The sequence below is a fragment of the Phyllostomus hastatus genome, unplaced genomic scaffold, assembly GCF_019186645.2.
Source record: "Phyllostomus hastatus isolate PE091 unplaced genomic scaffold, TTU_PhHast_1.1 phas_contig_196, whole genome shotgun sequence".
NCBI lineage: Eukaryota > Metazoa > Chordata > Mammalia > Chiroptera > Phyllostomidae > Phyllostomus > Phyllostomus hastatus.
The window spans coordinates 7,785,859-7,809,504 of NW_025333709.1; the positions used below are offsets into that span (position 1 = coordinate 7,785,859).

The 23,646-nt window shown below is 47.3% G+C and overlaps 1 protein-coding gene across 1 annotated transcript in view; it reads right to left on the reverse strand.

The window, feature by feature from the left end:
* The window catches only part of TAPT1 (transmembrane anterior posterior transformation 1), a 57,648-nt gene that overhangs the window by 21,618 nt on the left and 12,384 nt on the right, over positions 1–23,646 (reverse strand). Inside the window, exons 2-3 of the mRNA XM_045834288.1 lie at positions 21,741–21,871; positions 9,360–9,478 (exon numbers count right to left, since the gene is read on the reverse strand). Coding sequence (XP_045690244.1) covers positions 9,360–9,478; positions 21,741–21,871 — 250 coding nt within the window. The remainder of the gene's footprint in view (positions 1–9,359; positions 9,479–21,740; positions 21,872–23,646) is intronic.

Sequence of the window (23,646 nt, forward strand, 5' to 3'; positions counted from 1 at the left end):
TTCGCACACGAAAGTGCGCCTCTAGGGTAAGTTCCTGGGATCGGGGTTTCCAGGTGATGCTCACGAGACACTTTGATAGCGGCAGCTAAACTGCCCTCTGCAGGGGTCGCACCGATTCGCGCTCCAGCTGGAAGCACAAGGGAAAGCCTGCGGCCCACGGGCGTCAGCCCGCTGTCCGGTCCCCTTCCGGGCCCTCGCCGTCCCCACGCGTGAAAAGTGGCGCCTAGTACGCGTGCACTGGCGCTTTCTCTCACCGGGACACTGGCATCTTCTGAAGGTCTTTAAGCTATTTGTATTTTCTGTGCGTTCTCTCTCATACCTTTCCCTTACTGGTTGGCAGAACTGCTTCTAGATTACGCAAGTTAGTCCTCTGGGACATGAGGTGAAAACAGTTTTCCTCTAATTAACACGAACAGAAATCATTCCTTACTTCTGAGGTCAGAGTGTGAACAGCGGAACCCACATCGCGCCTGGAAACATTTTACTAAGACACAGCAAAAAATGCACGAGAACGGTAGTTTAAGATTTCTGTCACCGGACACAAACTCCTGTGCCAAGGGTGGGGGGAGCTCCCTCCCCGCTGCGCGCCACGGCAGGACGACCCCATCGGACGGGAACGGGAACGTCGGCCTCCCCGTGGGCAGCGGGCAGAGCCGGGCCAGCAGTGAGCGGAGGAGCCCTCCCCTAGGAGCGGCAGAGCGTCCTCAGCTCCGCCCACCACCGCAGGGGCGCTGAGGGCACTCACTCGCCAGCTGCGCCCTCGCCCGTGCCCTGCACGTGCGGAGCGGCCTCCTCCCTGGCGCGCTCTCCTGACCCCGTCCACGTTCAGGTGGGGGCCCTTTCCCTCCCGAGATGCCCGCGGGGCTCGGCAGGGGCGCCGGGAGCCTCCCAGCTGCTGCCGAGTCCCGAGACAACGGCTACGGTGCAATGCCACTGGGGAGCAGTCCGCGGAGCCTGGTCCGTGCTCCCTACCACGAGCACTGCAGGCGGTTTCCAGTCGTTTTGTCCGTCCGCGGAGAGGACGGACTGGGCGGGAGCCCCGAGGAGGCGCGCTGCGTCCTGGGAAGGCTGCGTGCAGGAACCCGGAAGTGCGTGGGAAGGCGCCGGGCCGACACGCCGGAACTCCCGGGCCGAAGGGAGACCCGGTCGGAACCGGTCTACGTCGGAGGACGAGTGAGACACGCCGGGCGGGCGGAGCGTGCTCACTCCTGGCAGTGGAGGTTCTGCAGAAGTGGCCTCAGGGGCAAGCGGAGCGGCCTCTGCCGTCCTGTCTCTGCCCCCACCTCTCCCGGGAACCCAGACTGAACTTCGTCTGCTGCCTCCGAACATCCGGCCCAGGACACAGACCTCTGCCGGGGTCTATCCAGACGACAAGGTGTTTCATTCCCTGCCCTCCCCACAAGGTCAAAAATGGCAGAGGGGTTATAGTTGTGGAGAGTTGGAATAAACATATTTTAAATTCACACAACGAGGGGAGGCACTTCGAACGCTCTTGGGCCCCTGGCCCGTGTGTGACAGTCACCTGTGGTCCAGCCAGGGGACGGGGGAGGCTGCACCACCCGCCCCCTTCTCGGAGTGTGGGCCCAGCCGGGCACATGCTGAAAGTCACAGGTCACCCACAGTCATGGGCCTCTGTGTGTATGAAAGCCACAGGTCATGTTTTATGAACTAAAGAAGATGACAGAAATGAAGAGTAGGATGGCATTACCGAATCCGCATTAATTAGCAAAATGATTCTGACAACTCGTTAAAGCAGAAAACTGTACCTAGAGATTTTGGAACTAGATTGGCAACAACTTGGTTAAGTGATCCTAGTGAAAGCAGTTTTACTTGCCAGAGAAGCGCTACACAATACATGTATCTAATTGTGCTCCTTTACAAACAGCTGCGGCACAAGACCAGTGCGCTGGTGTGTCTGGGAAGAGCCACTGTGCTTAACATGGTCATTGTTAGAAATCAGAATGACCAACATTGGAAACCTATACCCCCAAATAACACACATTTTGAACCAAAACGATAATAAATGAAAACCTAAACATTCCGCATAAATAGCTTCAATGAGCTCTATCTGGCCTAGGGTTAAAGCAGACTGTGGAGACGATAGAAAGGCTGGAGTCGGCTATGCGACAACCCAGTAGCTACAGGGCAGACCCATTCCGGGCACTCTGCACACGTCCCCTAGTTCTCCCCACCGTCCTTCGAGGAGGGGACTCTCACCACCCAGCCGTAAAGAAGAGGCAGAGTGGTCAAGAGCACGCCTGCAGCTGGACGGCTGTGAGTTACGAGGTGGAGGGGCTGGCAGCTGGGCCTGGGCAGCCCGGCTCCCGAAGGCTCGCTCTTCACCGCCATCCTCCTCACCACCACCTACCATTTTAGGCTTTTCTGCAAAAGACCTTTTAAACTTAGAAGAACCAACTACTCAGTCCCTTTCATCTGTCAGCAGAATGTAATACTATATAACTTATCACTGTATTGTCTTCTCATTTGGAAAACCTATTGTGCTAAGAACGCGAATATAACTATCATTCTTGCTCTTTATTTCCAAAAAGAAAACAACAGGACCACAGACCATTGCATCCACTGCTTTCTGAGCTCTCTCGCTGCTTTGGCGAAAACCTTCTAGGGTAACTCGTTGCTACAGAGATGCCTCTGATTTTCAAAATAAGGAGTGCTATTCCAATAAAAAATAAAAGCAGAACTCTTAAGGAAGAAGGGTCCTATTTTCATATAAATGTACCTGTTAATGAAAAAGGAAAGCTGCAAAAATAAAACACTGTTTGTAAGTAAGGCAGCATCTACAGACACGAGTATGTGCCACAGCCTGTCCGAGTAAGAACACACCTGACCTCAGGACTGCTCACCTGGTTGGCAACAACTTGAACCAGGCCCAGTGCTTGTTTGCTTCTCTGCCAGGGTATTTTTAGATGACACTCTGATAAGCATTTCCAACTCTATAAGAAGCTTATCCACAGCCCTGCCAATCAACTCTAAATTGGCTTTTGAACAATACTTTCAGACCAGAGTTCTTCCTTGCAAATGCCTGTTAAACAGTAGTTACTGGCAATTCATTTTGCAAATGCTGAAAACCCCGTAAGTTCAGAAACAAGTAGAATAAGCTATTGAACAGAGTGAAAAACTCACTAATCTAATTTGCAGGTTGGCTGTGAGTTATCCTAATATAGGTAACATTAAACAACGTATTCAACAGGACTTAAATTCGTTTCAAATTTTCAAGTTAAACTGCTCTTCCAGAAACCACATTTTCTACATTTCTAAATTTTATCTCTTACCCATTCAAACACTTCCATTAGATTTGCACAATACCAACTGAAGTGTTCCCAGCGTTTTGAAGGCTCACAGATTTATGGGAACAGAATGGTGTTGGAGACAAAATGAGCAGGGAAGGCTTTCTCCTCCCCTGTTCAGCAGAAGGTGATATGCTCACCAGCAAAAGCTGGCCCCAGACATAAAGACAGGAAGGGAGGGCAGGCAACACAAATGAGCAGGAGAAGTGGGATAACCCTGCCTCGTTAACTTTCAAGTCACGAGATGCTTCATTGTAAAACAGTTAGGCTGGATCTTTCTTTCTCTCCTTCTCTCTCTAAACATTTTAAGCTATTTGTGGTATAACGGGAAGAGTAAAGAAATATAAGCCTTACTAAAATTAAAAAATGTAAAATATTAAATATGGTTCTCATTTATGAAACATAAATCCCTTTATAATTTTAAAGTTAAATTAGAATAAAAATATTGAGATTAAGATATTTTCCTTAATTAAAAAACTGAAAATTTTCAATCTTGCTTTCATGGCATATGGTAAAATATGAAGTGCTTAAATGGAATGATTTAAGTTTTCCTTGGGCTTTAAAATAATTTCAAACTACACTAGGAAAAACCAGCTCGTCTTATAAAGCCACGTCCGGTGTCTGGAGTGGCAGAAAATAAAAACCGTGTGCATGGAAGGGACCAGGCTCAGCTGACTGCTGTGGCGGTGGGGTAAGTATTGCTGCTATTTGCTGTCAATGTGGGCCCAATGTGGGTCACGGAAGACCATTTTCTGGAGTGACTTTCCCACAGTAGGTGGGTCATGGTCAGACCCTGTAAACGTGGACCCTGCTTTACCAGCAGGTAAGGACAGGGAACCGCATTTTCTGCAGTGTATGTCCCCTCCCAAATGGCTATGCTTGCCTAGGCTCGTTTTCCCCCCATTACAATTAATACTTGTTTGAACTTCTGTCGACTGGGACAAGAAAACAGAAGGAAAAATCAGGGTCTACTCACCACAAGGAGTCCCTGTGACACCGCACTCCATTCTACAAAGGAAGTGAGAGAACTCCTCCCTTCGGTCTGATTCACGAGAGAGAAAGAGAGAGAGAAGGTTGTCATGTTGCTACGCTGCTTAGAGCGGCACCGGAGGAAACAGGGGACAGCACCACCTGACGTCATGAAGACCCTCTCAAGAAACAAACACGCTGCTCTCCACAGATCGGCTGCGCGGACCAGCCCTGGTGAGAGGAAGTAGCAGGCAGACTTGCTTCCCCAGAGAAAGTTACCAAGAGCTCTCCCCACACGTGCTCCAGGGCGGCATTAATCACTTGGGCCAGAACCAAGGCATACGTCTAAAATGAGAAAAATCTGTGTGTATGTGTGTTCGTGAAGTGAGTTTTAGGTAGAACCATCTTGAAGGAAGTAAGGCGTATAGAGGAAATCCAATGGGTTAAGAAACTCTCAAGCACTTTCAATTCATAATTTTTCTCGGAGATAAGAGCTTTTCTATGAAGTTAACACTCAAGAGAAAAAGACACTGTAGCCTCTAAAAAATAAAGTCTCAGAAGCCTCACATAAAAGTTACACCTAAACACCAGGGTAAGATCATCAGAAAATCTGCTTGCATGTATTTTATTTGCTCTAGAGTAAGAGAAAAACACTCTGGCATTTATTACTTAAACCTACTCTACACTTAGTACTGTCTGAAATGTTTTAAAAGTTTTCAAAAGTAACTATCAGATGCTGGCACCAGATGGCATCGTTTTTCTCTGTAATAGCCCCCAATTTTTAACTCGAATGTGACTGAAGTCCAACATACAAAATGAAGTCACAAGTTTTAGGAGGAAAGAGGAGTCACAAAAATGTCAGACAAATTAAAAATATTTATACAACTGGTTCTTTATAAGTAAATTTAGAAAAATTAGGTTCGATACCTCTGTTAGCATAACAAAATACTTTTATTCTTCTAATACACATGGATGCCTCATATGATGAATCAAAATTTAATGCTGACTTCCATGTCCTCATCATTTAAAAAATTATCCTAATTCAAGAAGTATTGGGAATGTTTTTTTTAAGAAGACACTACCCTACCTGGGAAAGAGGGAAGAAACACCTACTTGAATCTGCTTTGAAAGAATCTGGGTGTATGTCTTTATTTTAGTCTATCGTAAGAATATTTGGGGCAAAGAACGTTTAAGGTTGTTCACTCAGTAGGAGCAGTTTTCAATGCAGTTTTCCTGAGGATACGAAGGAGAGACGCAAACCTTTTGTACAAGCAGTGCATCTTCTGCAGACAACACACTCAACTGCCAAGTCAAGCTAATTACCCTGCCAACATCTTAAGGTGAACAATATTCTGGCAGCCAAAAGCTGGCGAATGCCCCCCAGTAGGGCACTGGCGATGAAGGTGGGGTGTCCCTGGGGGGCTGCAGACTCACCCTGGTCCTCAGGCACTGGCCTCGGCCTTCGGGAAGGGCAGAGAGTCCTTGTCTGCTTGTACCCAAGCAAAAACCCAGACCCACAGCAAGTTTGCAGAACATTTAGAAACAGGTTCAAAGAATAAATTCTAAAGCAGAAAATATGGAAGGCTGTCAGCTTTCAAAAGTCTCTCATAAATGCTGCATCAGACAGAATTCTGCAAGGAGACGAGGCGAAGACACTAATCCCAATCATGAAAGGCGGCAGTAACAAGACCCTACTGTGGAGGGAGCACGGACACAAACAGTGCCGGGCCACACAGAGTCGCTGTTTTCCTGCCATCCTCTGGATAACGGGGACGAATCTCCCCCCTCCCCATTTCTGGGGAGTAACTTCAAGAACTAAGAGACAAGGAGGAGAGTTAACGTTTTTTTAATAGAAGAATTTTTTTAACAGAAAGGAGAGTAAGAAAAAGAAAACATCATCAACTTCTTTGCTGGTTTCTTCAATTTCTTCTCACCCCTTTGAGAAAACAGAGTCGGATGGAAGGGAAGCACACGCTTCGCTGGCTGAGAAGAGGGAACGCGACGCACCACAGGCCAGACACACCCAGTGCGCTAGCTGGAAGGGGAGTAGGGGACGCTGGAAGAAAAGCTCTAAGAAGGCAGAATTTGACTCTTTCTGAATAATAGTAAAACTCTGTAAAAGTAAAATGTATTTTTATATTCCTAAAATATTTGAAAGTCCTTAGACAATATTAACAATAGCTTTGTTAATATAATTTTCACATATTTTAATTTTGAAATATTTAAAATTTGGCGTTAATAAAAAATAATGCTCAAAAAGGCATTGTTTTCTAAATTGGCCAAAGAAGACCTAAATTGCAACCCGAATTACCCAATTTTGCTAAAGCATGTGAAGGCTAAAACAGTAGACGGTGTTTGTGGAATCTGGCCTGCTTTGGCACAGAATGTTTAAAATTGCTGAAGCTGTTGTACAATTTTAACTGCATCTCACATTTTATATACAGCACATATTTATTAGTGATGGCATAAAATGTAATTTTTCAGTTGATTCAAATTGCAGAAAGAGCAAGAACTGTTTGCCCAGGGAACTGACTGGGGCCTTAAATTAGGGTGTGGCATGCTGCCCTCTAGTGTCATTTTAGCCACAAACCCCTGAAAACGTAAGACTTAAATTTTGCTTTTAAATGTTACTGAAATTAGTTTAGATTGAGAAGTACACCAGTGCACAGAAGTACAGTGCAAAAGCAACTATCTTTACTTTATATGCTGACACTACCCTGAAGTACATAGGGAAGGTTGGTCCAGGGACCAAGCGCCTCTCGCAACAAAGCCAATGGGAGGAGGACTGAGATTCCCGGCTCCCTGCAGAACCTCTTTTAATTTTCAGGACAAACAATGAAAGACTTCTCCAGTGCTACTTTGGTACCCTGCTTCCCCAGGTGACAAGGGACACATAGAAATGACACAGTTTAGATGCCTGTCCAACAAAATGGGTCTTCAGACAAGAGCCTTAAAAAAGAGGCCCTCGGGAAAATCCCCCGGGCCACTCAGAGAGCTCCACTGCGCACTACCAGTGGCCCCAGGGAGAAACCCAAAAGGAGAGCGGCCTTGGGTTAAAGATCCTTGACGCTGCAGCGCATCATGCCTCCGCCACACGGAACATGTTTCTTTAAAAACCATTCACTCAAAGACGGCTCAAACCCAAATCTGCCTCATACTGCTGGTCAAAGAATAACTAGAAAGTACTCTAGCCCACCGTGTAGGCGGAAAATCCCGACACGGCATCCGTCATTTCACGCCGGGTCGCTTCCCCGGGCTTCACCACGCGCCCTTGTTGTGTAACCACACAACCTTGTGTAGCCACACGTGAAGGTTCACATTCGGTAATGTCGTAGTAGCTTTTGGACAGCCCTGATTTCACTGAGCTCCCGTAGTGATAAAGGAAACAGTACAGGAGGGCAGCCTTCGTTATCCTCAAAGCCTCATGCTACAGAGGTCTTAAAGCGAGGCTTGTCAACAGGAATAAAACTTGTTAAAAATTCCCCCAACAGTATAAAGGATGTACCTGAATACCTTAAAGTTGATGGTAAATTCCTAAAAAGATTCTCCCATCTGATTAACACATAGTTAACAAAATATGTAACAATTCTTTCATTTTGAGAGAGTAAGATTAAAGAATGAAAAGGATCACATATAACAATATGATACTAATTCTTATAGTTGTTTTACTTTGTGTAATCTTGCAAAAAATTTTTACTCTTTTCCCAGTGTGATCATAATGATCAATGAATTCTTCACACATATTGGAAGAATTCCTTTCTCATTAGACTGAGTGGGGCTCATTTTTAAAGGAACCATGTGTGTGATTCAGCTAACTAAATATCAAGTATATGCTCTTTTACTACTTTAAACGAGAATGTCCATGACTTTAGTCTTCAAAAAACACCAACATATAATTCTGTATATTGACCAATGATTTTGTAACTCAGTTTCTATGATTAAGTTGTTGATAGTAACTTTATTAGGCATATTTTTAGATATCATGGAATAGCCACCTACTTTATAGTGAAATAAAATTGTACACATTGTCCATTTCAGCATTTTAAGGCTTTCTGGAAAGAAATGTATTCAGGAAAGTGCTGCATGTTAGAAGTGTGACTTGGGCAACCACGCTGAGAACTGTGGGACACTGTTACAGGGAGTGGCTGTGCAGGGTGGAGGCACGCTGACGAAACTACACAAAGAAAGAAAACTGGAAAACTGAACATCTTCTAAGCTCAGGCCCAAGAGAGCATCAAAACTCACATTAAACTTCATATTTTCATCAAACTGTTCCTAGTTCTGGTAGAGAAGAAAGGGAAGGAAATTAATATTTGTTCCTGTCTACTGGGAACCAGGCAGGAGGCTAGCTATTCTTTTTAACATCCCCCAATCTCTGTGGTAAAAGATGCGGGACTCCTGATATCCCTTTTTACTGACATGGAAACAGGCTTGTCAGCGAGGTCAAGTAGTTGTCCATGACTCACCAGCTAACCAGTGTTGGGGGGGCTGTCTGATGCTTCCCACTTGGACAATGGTGGTCCCCTCTCCCAAACAGAGGGAGTCTCACCTGTAATCAGTCACTATGGCTCCCCAGGCCACAAATACAACGATTCTCAAGAGGGGTGGAGGAGGAATCCCTGCAGTGACAGCTCCTTAGGGGATTCTGATACCCCTGCCCCACCCCCCTGCCTAGAACCCAGTCCTCGCTGCACAGAGGATGCCCAGGTGGCCAAGGGCCTTCAGGAAAACAAAGGTGCAGGGCGAGGTAGCACCGCATCTACAAGGCCCAATTCTCAGGCCCAAGCCCTTTCTGCTGTTCCCATGCACCACCTCCTGCACCGTTAACATTTGTTTACTGGCCAAAGCAAGGTTCTGGTTCAAAGCATTCGGAACATGAGTGTGGTATGCAAAGTACGAGTGTTAAGCAGACATAAAATATTCATTAGAAAGATGAACAGCACTAATTTATTGTTTAAAGACCAAAGTGTGAATGAAAGTGTACGAATTATCCCTATTCTGCAAAACCCATCCATGTGATTACATAGTTTGACAACTATCAATAGTAAAAAGAACAAAACATTTAAATAGTGACCTCACACTTACCTTAAGCCGTAGCAAGGCAGCGTGAAGAGCCTAAAGAGGGCCAGGAACACTCTCAAGGGAAGCAGGGTGAACACGTACAGAAACGCATCCAGGCACAGAAAGATGCCGAAAACCATGAGCTGGAGGTTTAAAGAAGAGAAGAAAACAAAACATAAATATTCTTTAAATATTTGTAGATGAAAATTTTAAATAAGGAATTGCTAAATTTCGTATGAAATTCATTCTGCATAAGTTAGCCATGGGAAAAAAACAAGTAATAGTTCTCCTTGTGTATAATAGCCATATTTCAATGAAAAAAATCCTTTTTCAAAGTGCAAATCTGTACTTCTCCTTCCAGAGCCTTTGCTTTACTACCAACAGGAGTCAAGTACAGAAGTCAATGACTCAAAAGACAACTGCCCTTGACCACAGCTACTAAAGATCTGATGTGGCTTTGTAAGTATTTTCTCAAACTTTAAAGATACTGTAGACAACTTGTATGTAAAACTTTTTAATTCTAACTTCACTCCACATCCTTCCTATTTCTGTAGCATTATACATTTTTACTCTTTAAATGTGGGACTATATTTCATAGAAGGAGGGTGGAGTCTTTGATGATTTGGAGAAGTGGCCACACCCAGACCACCCAGCCCTGCCACTGTAAGAGCAGTGACTTCCTGTATGTCAGATACACAACACAGCATGCTATCTCTGCCCTCACACAGAACACTTCATGTATCTTTTGTCAACACACTGTCCTACATACATATATGAAACAGTTTAAATCCACACCATTGGCTCAGAATTGCATCCCCAACAAATTCGTAAGTTGAAGTCCTAATCCCCAGGACCTCAGAATGACTGTATTTGGAGATGGGGTCTTTGCTGAGATCAATATGTTAAAACGAATTCCTTAGAGCAGGTGTGAATCCAGGATGCCTGGTGTCCTCATTAGAAGAAGAAACGTGGACAGAGGGAGGATGATGCAAAGACACAGGGAGGAGGCAGCTGGCCACAGGCCACACAGAGAGGCCTCGGAAGACACCAGTCCTGCTGAGGCTGTGAGCTTCAGAGCTACAATTCTATGCCACCCAGCCAGGGTACTTTGTTACAGCAGCCCTTGCAAACTAAAGCACACCTCGAAGAGGAAGGACACATTTTATCAATGTTTTGCAACATGTCTCAAAAGTGTTTCTCATATATAACCACATGTAACTTTTTTTTACGACAAGCGAGACTCTCGAAGCACAAAGAAAGCACAACGCTAAACAACTGTCAGTGCTCGGACTACACGTTCTGGCCTTCTGTCCCTGACAGTCAGCACGGCCATCCAGTCTGTCAGCACAGCCAGAGCTCTGCACAGCTCCTTGTTTACACATTTACAGGAGTGTTGCAGGAGACTGAGCACCGCCCACAGACAGCAAGTGGTCACTATGTATTACTCCCGGCCCCGTCACTGAGAAGCCTCTCCCTGTTTCAGTGTGTGTGCGTTAGGAAGCAGCGTGCTGGAAGGGAGAGTAGGCAGATGTCTTTCTGGTGATCTGACACATGGAGACGAACATGTTACTCGGTCACCCAGCATCCACCCAGCTGCGCATATGACCCAAGTCACACGCCCAGCCCACCAGGATGGGGTTCCTGCCCTCAGCAAGCTTACTCCAACTTCAGCAGAGATGCTGGCCCACCGACGGAGCAGGTCGAGGCAGCAGTAACGGCGCTGTGGCAGAACGAAAGACACAGGGGCAAACAGTGGAGCCCTGGGCAGAAAATGGCCAACTCAGGGAGATGCAGGAAGAGCTCCCTATTAGAGGAGACCCTTAAAAACACCTGAGAAGGTGAGGACCACTGCCACATGGACGGGCGGACTGGGTGGGGGTGAGGAAGGGAGCTCTCCAGGGGAGGAAGCTCGAGCAAGAGCACAGAGGAAAGGGATTGTGAAGATAACCTCTTCCTGCAGAATACAAGCACAGCCACCTGTCCGTGGCTTAGAGGAATTCACGTTAGCATTGTTTATGGTGAATAACATAACTACAGTCTACCGGCCCTTCCCCTTAATTTTAGGCCAGCCCAGTGGGCTCAGTGGGCAAGCAGTCACCCTCTCACACTGTTTGCCGACCACCTACCGGACCACCTGGGGCTGTTGGTATTACCGACCTCAGCGCTAACACGGAAGGAACACAGGGACTGAGACGTAAGAAACTGCGCTGGGGGAGAGAAACCACCCGTGGATGTGAGAACACACGAGGCGCAAGCAACAGAAACACCTCCAGGCTTCAGGAATGTGGAGAGGGGATCCAGCTCCTGGGTCACCCTTCTCACATGGAACTGCACTCTTCTAACTTCCACAAATGGAAATATGAAAATGTCCAGAAAAGTGAACACGATGCAATCCTGCAAACATCCATCCTTCCTGGAAGGAGGTGAAAAACCCGGCGCTGGGTGTGGGCCTGGCACCCGCGAGATGGCGACCCAGTGCATCGCACGCACAGGGCGACCCGGGGCTGTGACGGGGCTGCGCAGAGAACATCTCCCCCTGCTGGTGGTCCTCCAGGCAAGCGGATATGTGGTTCCTGCGTAATCCTCCCACGGCTCTTGCAGGTGGTTATCTTCACCCCTGCTGAACACTAGAGGACACCTCAGCGCTGGAGGCTGAAGGCTTGCCCAGGATCTTACCCACTATTTTTATGAGGCATAGGGGTGAACATAATTTTCTTTGTGCTAACTCGTCTTTTGCCAGTTTGCCTAATGTCATTAAAAATGCAGAAATAATAGACATTTAATGACTCAAACTTACAAAAGCCACGAGATTTTCACATACTAATATTTATTGCTAGCTTTGAAAATGTGTTATTAAGAATTAAAAGCTGTGACTATACATTACTAATGGGGATAATGTGTACTTTCGCACCACTGGTTAATTTGCACGGCACCTTGATAAAACAGGCAATTACTATTTCCTTTTTATTTGGACGAAATAACTACGAAGTTCTCAAGCAGTCATAAGTAACATCGGACGAAAGGTGCCCCTGAAGTCTGCGAGCCGTGAGTGGAAAGGAAGAAAGTGTCACATGCCACTCTCTGTTTCCCTTTTGAGAAACACAAAAATCTCTTCTCCTTTAAGTGACACTTGGAATTTCAATGTTTAACAACATTGTGGTTAAAACTGAAGCAGCACAATGCTTTTGGAATGTGCCTCCTCAAGTCACAGGCGGAATCTGTCCTATTAGCTGACTCGGAGGCCTTGTGCTACAGGTCACTGTCACCCTCTGGGCCCACTGTCCTGTTCTCCCCCTCTCCAGGACCGGGGCCACCACCCCAGGCCACCTCGCTTTGCGCACCTGTGGAACACGGGCCTCGCTGGACAGAATCTCAATCTTCTGGGGGAGGCCACATAACGCATATGTCACCTCTTTAAATTGGGTGTTACATAAATAACAGGAAGCAGAAAACCCAACTATGGCGAGAACCAAAGCATAACGCAAATACCTCAAGAAGAAATCATACGCTGGAGTTTCGGGCTTTTCCCATTTTCCTGGGAACAGGAGACCAAATGCTACATAAGGCTTTGTGTGAAAACTCTCCAAGACTAACAGTCATTCTTCAATTTGTTCCTCCTTTTTTCTCAAACACGTAGTACGGCTCTAATGTGACAGAGACTGTGACAGCTGAATAAAATATACGTTCACCGTTTTAAGAAGATTAGATAAAGTCTTGCAAAGAAGCTTAATACCCAAAGAAGAGGATTCAAATTCTGACCACAACCCAGTTAGAGATACACTTTACACTGTAATTCACTAGATGCACACCTATACGTGCACTCAACCCCCCCAAAAGTTTTGCTAAATACCTACTAACTTTTACTCCATGAAATACAGGCTGATATTTTTTATTTCCTCCTTCTCACCACATTCATGACCCACTGAAGGGCGAGGACGACGCACTGTCCGAAGGTGGGGCCCAGGGCGGGCGGGCGGGCAGGCAGGCAGGCAGGCAGGCAGGCCAGCCCGCTGGGGCCCCGTCCCGCCCCGGGCGGCCACCACAGGCCGTGAGGGCCCTTCACAGGGGTCTGAGGGGCTTTGCTGAGAGCGCCTGCCCTGGAAGCAGCGGGAACGTCTTTGTACGAAAATGCATGAAAACCGTGGAATTACAAATTGCGGCTGTTCAATGTAAAACTCCTCTTCAGAGCAGAGATTTGTAAAAATTTACATGAAAAAATAATTATTTCAAAATAACCCTCTGCTTAATTAATATGGCAGTTCTTGAGATTCTTCTTTGGAATAAAAGAAAGTGTAAGTGAAAACCAAGGATGGAGATGTTCACTGGCCTTTCTTCTCACGGGGAACTTGTCTGGAAGAGCGTCAGAATGAGTCTTCCACAGGTGCTGGGCACACAGACACGCTCTGGCCGCTGCTGGGCGTGGGCCTGTGGGCATGGCCTCAGGCCACCGTCACGTCCACGCTGCAGAGACTCAGGGGCTTGCCCAAGTTCGTGAGCAGAAGAGGCAGGGCCTGACTTCATCGGGTCTGCAAAAGGCATGGCTTCGAAAACCAAAGCCCTATTCTACTGACGACACCTGCCATTCCTCCTCCCGGCCTCAATCATGCCACTGGCCTTGGCACCATATGTATTTAAAAGCTACAACAAGGTAGCAGAGTTTTTAACATCTGAATTTCAGTGTTAAGAAAAGTACACAATGGCAGTAATTCTGTAACCCTGTAAGTCAACAAAAGATCACATGCCAGTGAAAATGGCCACAAAGCGGCTCTCGCCACATTCCCTTTGAACCTACTATTGCTCTTCCAAAGAAATAAATAAAAATGCCAGCCTCTGTCTATGAGAAATGGAGGTTTCTTAACTTCTAAAAAAACCTGTTAACCTTTTCCACAAAAATCTCCTGCCTTCATTTTAATGCCCTGTCAAATTTCAAAATAAACACCACCTTATGGTTAAAATTGAAACAGTACAATGATTCTGAAATAGGCTTCCTGGCATTCCCTTTCTGGCAGCTCTGAATGCCATCTTGCCACCAGAGCACCAAATGCTGCTGGCTAGTCGAGGACCAGCTTGTCCAGACCTGCTGGTCTGGAAAGCCAGCTGGACAGGAGTGGCAAAGCAGGAAGGGGCATTTCCCATAAGAAACAAAAGACTTAGAACCTTTCTCCTTCCCGCTTTGCTGCCTAAGAGAGTCAGGTGGAAAGGCCTGCCCCAGGCAGGGAACCCTAACACCCACCGTAGCGTTGGGTAGGAAGGCTCCGGGCAGGGGCCTGGTGGCTAGACCTCCCCCATTGTTTTCTGTAAAGCTCTGGGTCCACTGCTGTACAAGCAGAGAGCGTGCCTTGCTCAGTTCTACGACAAGAGGACAAAAGGTCTTGGGAAAGGACACCTTTCCCAGGACTGACAGTCGAGTGAGCTGGACACGGGCCGTGGGGTTGGTGCCTGACGAATGGCGCGCCCAAGAAGCACTGGCCCAGAGAGTGGGTCTGTGCCGTGGGCGGGGGGGGGCGTGGGGAGTGTGCACACAGGACGGGGGCACAGAGTCGGCAAAGATCTCCCCCACAGGAGGGAAGATGGGCACTAGGTTTTGCCGGGCACTGTGAGGAGGAGCAGAATCCCAAACAAAGAGTGTGCACAGGTGCAATGGAAGTGGGAGGCTGCGGCCAGAAGATAATCACACAAGAGGGGCAGAAATCACCCTCAGTGAATCGCTAAGGAGCGCAAATCTTTGTCCTAAGTTCCAGAAGTTCTCGACAAACTCACATGCGGGGGTCTGTGATTAGAACAATGTCAAGGAGAATAGGTTACCAACAGGAAAGCTTACAAGTGACTGGCTTTGAAAGCAATTACTGCAGATTCAAGGTCATCTCTATAATAAAATAATTGTTTTCACCTGAATTCAAAAATTCATGTCCCCAGGAAGTCTACGCTCCAGGAGAAGATGAACAAAGGGATCACCATGCGCCAGGTACTTTTATGATAGGCAAGGTTACAAAAACATGTAACCGTGGAAAAACAAGTAATTTTGATAAAAGGCTTTATAATAATTACAACTTATATTTAACACAAAGAATACATTTCTTAGAGGTAAATAAATAAACCAAATTGTAATATGTAGAAAGACTATTTGGAGACCCCCCAAAACCCTCTTTTCCTCTCACCTTCTGAGTTCTTCTAGCTGGGCTAACAATCAAATTGACAGCGGCAGATGAACAGGAGAAAATACACAACACTTATTACACATACACGTGGTGGGAGGATTCCTAAGACGTGAGACCCGAAATGTACTGGGAAGTTCAGGTTTAGATGCCATTGTGGACAGAGGAGGAAGGGGGGCGGGGGTCTGAGGTTTTAAAGGAAAGGCATTTAACAGGTATCTGAGGAAGAGTGGAACACGTGTATCAGGCACCTTTGTGCTGGGCAGCGCAAAAACAGCGGAGGTGGGGGAGGTCTAGGCACCAGGCCCCTGCCCGGAGCCTTCCTACCCAACGCTACCGTGGGTGTTAGGGTTCCCTGTCTGGAGCAGGCCTTTCCACCTGACTCTCTTAGGCAGCAAAATGGGAAGGAGAAAGGTTCTAAGTCTTTTGTTTCTTAATAACCAGCTTAAAATCAACAACCCCAAAAGGTAGTTTTGAGTCGGCAAAATTCTGGTCCCATTCCCTACACACATGAGAAGGTCTTGAGATTGTCTTGCTTCTCTTAATTCCACTCCATGTTTGAATACTGTTATTTTGTAAACACTTGACCCACATTAATTTATTTAATCCTCCCAATGATCCTGGAGGCAGGGCCCATTGCTTGGCATGCTGCAAGGGACAGGCAGGGCTGGGACGCTCCCGCTGAGAGGCTGGAAGGGCGCGGGAGGCTGGCTGTGCTCTTGGGGCCCTAGGGCACATCTGAGTCACAGTAAGGATCAGAGGTCTTAGCAACTGCCGCAGGCTACCATCACAGGCGCACATCTGCTGCTCAGGGCGTGACCAGTACGCGCCTCACGGCAGACTGGGCAGGCGGGGAGTCAGCAGGGACAGTGGTTGAGAAGGATAAGAACAGAGTCTGAGTGACAGATCACAACGGCCTGGTACAGCAAATGGAAAGAAAGAAGAAAAGACACTTAAGGCTGTTTCCAAAGCTAATGTGACAGAAATAAGTCACTGATTCAAAGAGGTAACATAGCCCCACAGTGCCAAGTCCACAAATTGTCTTTCAAATATATCAGTGAATGGGGCAGAGGCCTGCGGTCCCCACGGCTGGCCTGTCCTAGCACTATGTGATGGGTTCTACATGCCCAGCAGGTAGCAGGGCCTGCACCAAGCCGAGGAGGCCCTGGATGCCGGGGCCATGCTCCCACAACCTCTAAGTGAGCTTCCGGAAGGGGCTCCCGGTGCTGCGGCCAAACTGGCCCTGTGCCCTGGAGTTGAGAAAGTTAAGGCAGGTGCAGAAGGAACAGGCACGCTGCTGTCACCACCTCTACGAGCAGGGGGCAACACACCTCAGAGGGACAGGAGCACGCCAGCCAGGGCTTCGGGGACTCTGGGTGGTGCAGATCCCCCACCTCGCTGCTCCCTGCGCTATGCAGGACACCTGAGCCTGGGTGTGTCACCGACAGGGGCTACAGCACGAGAATTTAGAGGGACAGTGCCCCAAAGGTGTTTTCATGAAATCAGAAACTGGGCGGTACGTCCAAGAAGTCCTGCCAGCCCATGTGGGCCCGAGGAAGCCCCTCCATTAGCTTCCCGGCGAAGTCCCAGGCCTGTTCCACTCAACAGAAGGTGAACCAATGACCATGACAGCAGCCTCGGAACACACCGCGTGGTGAGAAACAATCAAAAGGTTTTATGTGACACCTTGATTAAGCTCATTAGTTTGAAAGGAACGTCGTGAATTACACTTCCTAAATGTTACCCGCTCTGACCCTCGAACAGGCCGAACTAAGCTCCTCCACTATTACGGAGCATTTCCCTTCCGGGGATCTTGTCACTCACTCCTGCTCCCCCGTGCCTTGTAAGCAAACCCATTCACAGACTAGCAGCCCCCTGAGATGACCTTGTCCGACCTGCTAGTCTCAGGCAAAGTCACAGCCACAGGAGGCACAAGGCCTCGGTCAGGCCGCCTGGCTATGACCTGCCTGCCTGAGATGAGAAGCTAAGGCACTGATGTTGACCTTGCATATTCCCCTGTGTGACAGGAACCTTTCTCTTGTTCAGTAACAACAATAGTTTACGCCTAAAAATAACAATATTCTATACCTACAGCAGTACCTCTGTCTTCAACCTGACAAATTTAAAGTTAAAAATTCACTAGATTCTTAAGAAAACTAAATAGTTCTGTTTAATACTAATCAATTGAATTCAATTTTTAAAGAATGTATTAAATAACTATAATGTACAAAGCACAGTAACAATGAAATAAGGGATTGCTAAAAAGCATAGAATTATAAAGTAAAAAAGTCAAAACATGTATTTTCATTTTAATTTTAACTTTTATAATAGGCAAGGTTACATAAACACGGAACCACAGAAAAAAGTAATTTTGATAAAAGGCTTCTTAACAGTCACAACTGACATCTGACATGTGTTTAACATGAGGAGGAAGTCTCTTAGGGGTAAACACATCAATCAGTCGACTTGAACTTGGAGAGAGAGCGCACGCACGGGGCGATGCAGGGACCGCCCTGCTCCTCTCATTTCCGGCCCCTGTGGAACACGGCCACACTAATGTCTCGAAAGCACGGCTCCGGGGACGGCTAATGCAATCACCGTTCTCAAGGTGTTTCCCCTGTTGGTGGGAAAGCACAACGCTCACAGTCCTCGTCCGCACACAGCTGGGGATGGCTGCATGGCTCAGTTTGGTCAGTGAGACTTAAGCAGAAGGAAGACGGCTGGGGCCCTTCTGGGAAAGCTCTTAAATCTCTAAAAAAGGGACAGTCAGAAAGGTGGCACTGTCCCTCTCTTCTTTCTGATGATGATGCAGAAGCAATGCCTGAGGCTGCAGCCGCCATCTTTCTATTAAAAGGCAACAAGCAAGGGGCCAAAAGCGAATTTGCCAACGATGGCAAAACAGAGAGAGAAAAGAGGCTTGAGTCCATGCCGTCTTCATTCATCTGCTGAAACAACTGAGATCTCCTTCTTTCAGACTTGCTAAAAAAAGTCTCATTTGTTTAAGCCACTGTTAGGTATTGTTACATACACAGCTAACTGTCAGGTATTCTGTTTCGCCCACAGCTGAAAGTATCCCTGAGAAATCTATTTCAGTAGTTTTCCTCTCAAAGCCCGTCTAAACTCCTCAGTCTGACCACTTCGAGTGGCCTGGGCCCAGCCTATCCTTCCAACGTGCCTGTCCCTTCTTTCAGGGACCCAGCAATTTCCACGCCTGGATCTTCCCAACACACCCACTCCCTGTGCACATGCCTACACCCTATGACTCACGGACAGAATCTCCATCTTGTCCTCATCACCTTGCCATTACCTTCGCCAGTCCTGAGCCCACCTCTGTGCTTCCACAGCGTGGAAGTACCTGGAGCACAGTAAGTATTCAAAACAACGACAGGGGAAATAAATAAATGAGTGAGTCAGTTCTCTGTATTTCTCTAAATTAGCACTTATATAATACTGGGCTATTTTAGAAAATACTCTGATGAGCATTTTTTTTGTCTTATTTCCTGCAGTTTTAGATTCACACAGATGTCAAAATTAGCCCTTGGACAAAAACCTGGGATTTGTTTATATTAATAAACAGGTTCAACAAAAGATATTGAATTGACCTTTCTCTTCACTTTAAAGTATGAACATTAATTACATGTATTACAGTATTTACAATCCCTGCAGAAGCAAAGTGCTCTGTAATTACCAAGTTTCTCTCCTTCAAAAGGCTAGGTGAAAATGCCATAACATTTACCAAAAACAAGAACAAAACCAAGTAAGGTGTTATGTGTTACAACAGACAATGGAGACCCAAGGGAAACCAAAAAAAATAATTTAGATAAACATGAAGGTCTAGATAGTCTCCCAACTCTTACAATGAAAGCCTGAGGTGAGATGCTACTCATGTGAAATACAGGCCCTCGGGGAATCAGGGTGAATTCATGCTGCTATGAAAGATATTTAAGCCTGGAATTAACCTGAAATCTACCTTCCCTCTAGGTTTCACTTCGTCTTAGAAGTCAAGAAGAAATTGCTGTAATCTGAAACATATGAGTTCCTTTCATGTACTTGAAGCAATAAAGCTTCTAGAGTGTTGCTCCAAGAGACCAAATCAAGTTTTCCTAAATAGGCCTAAACCCAAAACCCTCTTTCATGGGAAAAAGGATTAGAAAATTATAACAGCTGTGCATGAACAGAGTTAGTTCAGCTTTTCTCACAATAGATATTTCACACACATACAAATGGAACCAAAGTTTCACGAAAAAAAAAAAAACACACCACCTTTAGTACAGCTAAAAAGTGCACTTTCACACTTTTTTCCTTAAAAAAAAAAATAGTGCTAATTGGTTTGCAGCTAACCATACGCATCACCCATCAGTGGCCCTGTAAGGGACCATAGTTTGAAAAACACTGACTAACACTTAAGTCTCACCAAGACCTGTAGGCATTTCCCCCAGACGACAACTTAACATCCACAACACCACACACGAAATGCTTACAAGTTTCTCTGAGAAAGCTACTCAGAAACCTGCTTGTTATTTCGATGTTGCCCACGACCTGCCTCTGATGAGGAGACAGAACTGCGGAGGGATGTTGCCACTCCTCAGTATCTCCAGCACAGGAGGGGTCATAAAAAGGGTCAAACAGACACCTCCCCCTGTGCAGCAGTCCCCTGGGCGAGGCCACGGTGTGTAGGCAAACCCCTCGTGTTCTCCCAGGAGAGCAGTGGGTCCCAGAGCTGCTCAAACGTGAAGAAAACAGTCCCCCTGGAGAAAGCAGGTGGGCAAGACGGAAGGTGGTCGGCCACGCGGCCCTGGGCGAGAACACAGCCCCAGCAGCACCCCCCCCCCAACTGCCTCTGCAGCGCCCGGCACTTCCCTCTCGCTGCTTACTGCTGGAGGAGAAAGTGAGCCTTGCTTTTCAAAACGTGTGTTTTAAGAAAAACACAAGAACTCTGCACACAGAAGGGACGTGACCCTCCCCCCCCCAACAAAACCTTAAGTAAACTCCCCACACACGAAAGGAAGCGCTGCAGAGAGCGCCCCACCCACTCACCCTTCTCACTGACCAGCCCCCTGGCTCCCCCCAGGGCCCAGGAACCCCCCAAGAAAAGCAACAGCGCAGTAACAACCCAGCACACTCGATGATCTTGACCTAAGGCAGCAAATGCTCGCACTGCCCACTGCCCACTGCCGTGTGTGTTCTCTCCCAGAACCTGCGCTTGTCCCCAGCTCTCTGCACCTGCCCCTAGTCCGGGCCTTCCTAAAGCTCCAGCATGGGGCGCGCCACCAGAACCCACCTAAAGCAACACTTCTCCGGCCGTCACTGCACACCTGCCCGACTCGGGCCCTCCCCCTGAGCTGGCAGACTGTCAGAAATAAAGGAACACCGGCCAAACCAGATGACCCTTCCTTCTCCCTGTCTGCCTCGCCTTGCCTCTCGTGGCTGCCACACAGGACGTCACTGCCACACAGGACATCACCGCAGCACAGGACGAAGCAAACCAACAACACTCTCTGGACAGCTGCTCTAACAGAGAGTATGATTCTGAGGAAGTGACTGAACTGTGAGTTTTATGTTACCTTACAGCTACAAAAACATGTTCTCACATAGCTAAAGTGGAAGTATTTCTGAATTCTTTCCTTGTGGTAAGAAATTTTAGAAGTGCTCAGAGTCACCACCTCTAGCAACGCAGAGGAAGGCTGTGGTCTGGACAGACCGAGAGGCGACCGAGGCAGCGCGGACTGTGAGGACTCCAGGCTGTGACGGCCACGCCGACCCTACGACTCGACACTCTGTGATGCCGGTGCACTGAGCCACCTTCCTCTTGAAGAGACTGTCATTTGTGTTTCCCAATATGAGGGCTTTGTGAGAAACCGAGGCCTTCACAAAGGCGGTAACTAAGTAATTCGTCAGGTTGAATGGAAGTACCAGCTGCTCCCAGGAACACCAAACTGAAGGGAACCGCAGAGGTGGAGCTTGCCCCTGGAAGAGCGGTCTGGGGTGGGGGGGACACCAACGGAAACGGGGTGGGTCTCACAGGAAGCACAAGTTAAGAATCACTGGATCTCACACTGAAAAATACACTTGTTTAGGCCTCTTCCTGTACGGGAATTCCTACTCCCCCAATCGATACATTTAATTCCTTAGGATAACGTTTCCAATGATTTAACAGCTCAACTCAAGCTGTTCACTACTTTTTTTTTGGTATGATTAACACATTGACATAGCTTTTAAAATGATGTCTGGTAATAGAAAAAAAAGGTACCTTTTCCAATTCTCTTGGTATTCGCATACAAGTGTACACTCTTTCTCTTCTTTCTGTATACTTGGCCTCGTTATGTTCGAGGAAGTACCCTCTTGTAAGTTCGGCACTGAGGAACCTCAACAATGAAAGCTCTACAGGAGAAGAAAATGACACAAAACAAAAGAACAGTATTTATCAAGGAACTTACATGCTAGCTGGGGCCACAGGTAACACATTTAAGTAACAATGACAGATTAAAATAAAGTCATCTATAACTCTGTCCCCAAAACTGAACCGTGCATAAATCACTAGCAAACACTGTTGAGAAACTGCTGCTCTTTGTGGTATAAACTGAAAACTGAACAGAAATACAGAAGGCACAATCACTACAAGCTGGAATAGCCGGAAAAGTATTTTGCAAGAGTGCAGCCCTGGGTCTTACTGGTTAAACATACACAACTATGAAGGCAAGAGAAAAGAGCACATAGCAAGTGTACATAAAGTGGATGGATGGATACACACACACACGCACACATGCTTTTTTAAACGAAGTCAGGTCGCCTGACAGGCGCTGCTTCAGCCCAAGAACCATCCTGGGTGAAGGACACGGATGCTGGTACAACCTCGTCAGCATCGGATCCCGCAGAAGCGCCTGATGGCGCCATTTCTCTAGGTGAAGGCTCACCGACGTGGTGCTGGTCACAGCGTGGGGGAGGGAGACACTTTGCCCTCAAGGTCCTATCAGCTGGTCTAACAATCTGATAAATATGAGACACATCAGTAAGAGAAAATGACCAAATTCAATCACCTACATATGTGTGGGAACCCCTGCGTACATGAGAGGCTCAGAGACAAAAAGGGGAAGATAAGGTAGACAAGACACTCCGAGCTGGGGTTCAGGTGAGGCACCTCGAGGCTCTGGGAGGTAACTGCACGTGCTCAGTAACTGTGAGCTTGCCCTGCCCGCAGACAGGTTAAGAGTATTTCTGGTGGTAACTCTTATCATGGGCCAGGCCCCTAGTTTAAATGCTTCTAGATGGTTGTGGGGGCACGGGGGGGAAGGGGACAGAAATTTCTGTTGAGCCCACAGGGTCTCGGCTGCCTTCAGCTCAAAATAACCCATGCACTACTGAGGCACACCCCCCTCAGGCCAGCTCGTTCTGAACGCCCGACTATACCATATACTAGGTCATACAGAGCAGAACTTCGGATCTGGAGGACCTCCCTCTCCCTGGATCTCCCACCCGCCCCCTGGTTCCTCGGCCCCTCCAGAACAAATTCAGCCAGAGTCACCTCGTCTCAGATGAGCAACGCAGGGCCAAATGGGGTCGGTGTTCCCCACTGGGCTACGGCTGGCCCACCCGAGATGAGAAGCCAGGCTGCCAAGGCCTACCCCGGTCACTTCCGTCCTGTCGCACTCCTCGCAGCAGCCCATCACCCCGGTGACCCTCAGGACCTTGGCTTCACACGTACTTTCCTACTCACACCCCCCACTCCCAGGAGGCCGAGCTCTCTTCCAGAACCCAGGATGCCACAGGATTCAAACTGTCCTCTTTGCTCTGAGCTGGCCTTCTGGTCCTTTTACCAAATGCAGTACTGGTGTCCCCTCCCGAAAATGACGAAGGGGGACGGTGATTTCGTTTATGTTTATCTACCTAAGGAGTTGAGTCTTGTGGGAGTGCTAAGTCTGCGTGCACGGGGAAAAGAGTAGAAGCCCTTCGGAAGACTCAGAGGCTGACCTACTAATCTGCCTACAACAGCTTACTTCCTCCAGCACTTCAAACAGATCGCTAGTTCTCTGAGCATCGAGTCAAGTGGCTTGCTTATGTTTAGATGATATTCCCAAAAATAATCATCATTACGCACGCACATTTCTTAAATACCGGATTCATAATCTGTTCGGAAGCTGCCCAGGATTGGAACAGAT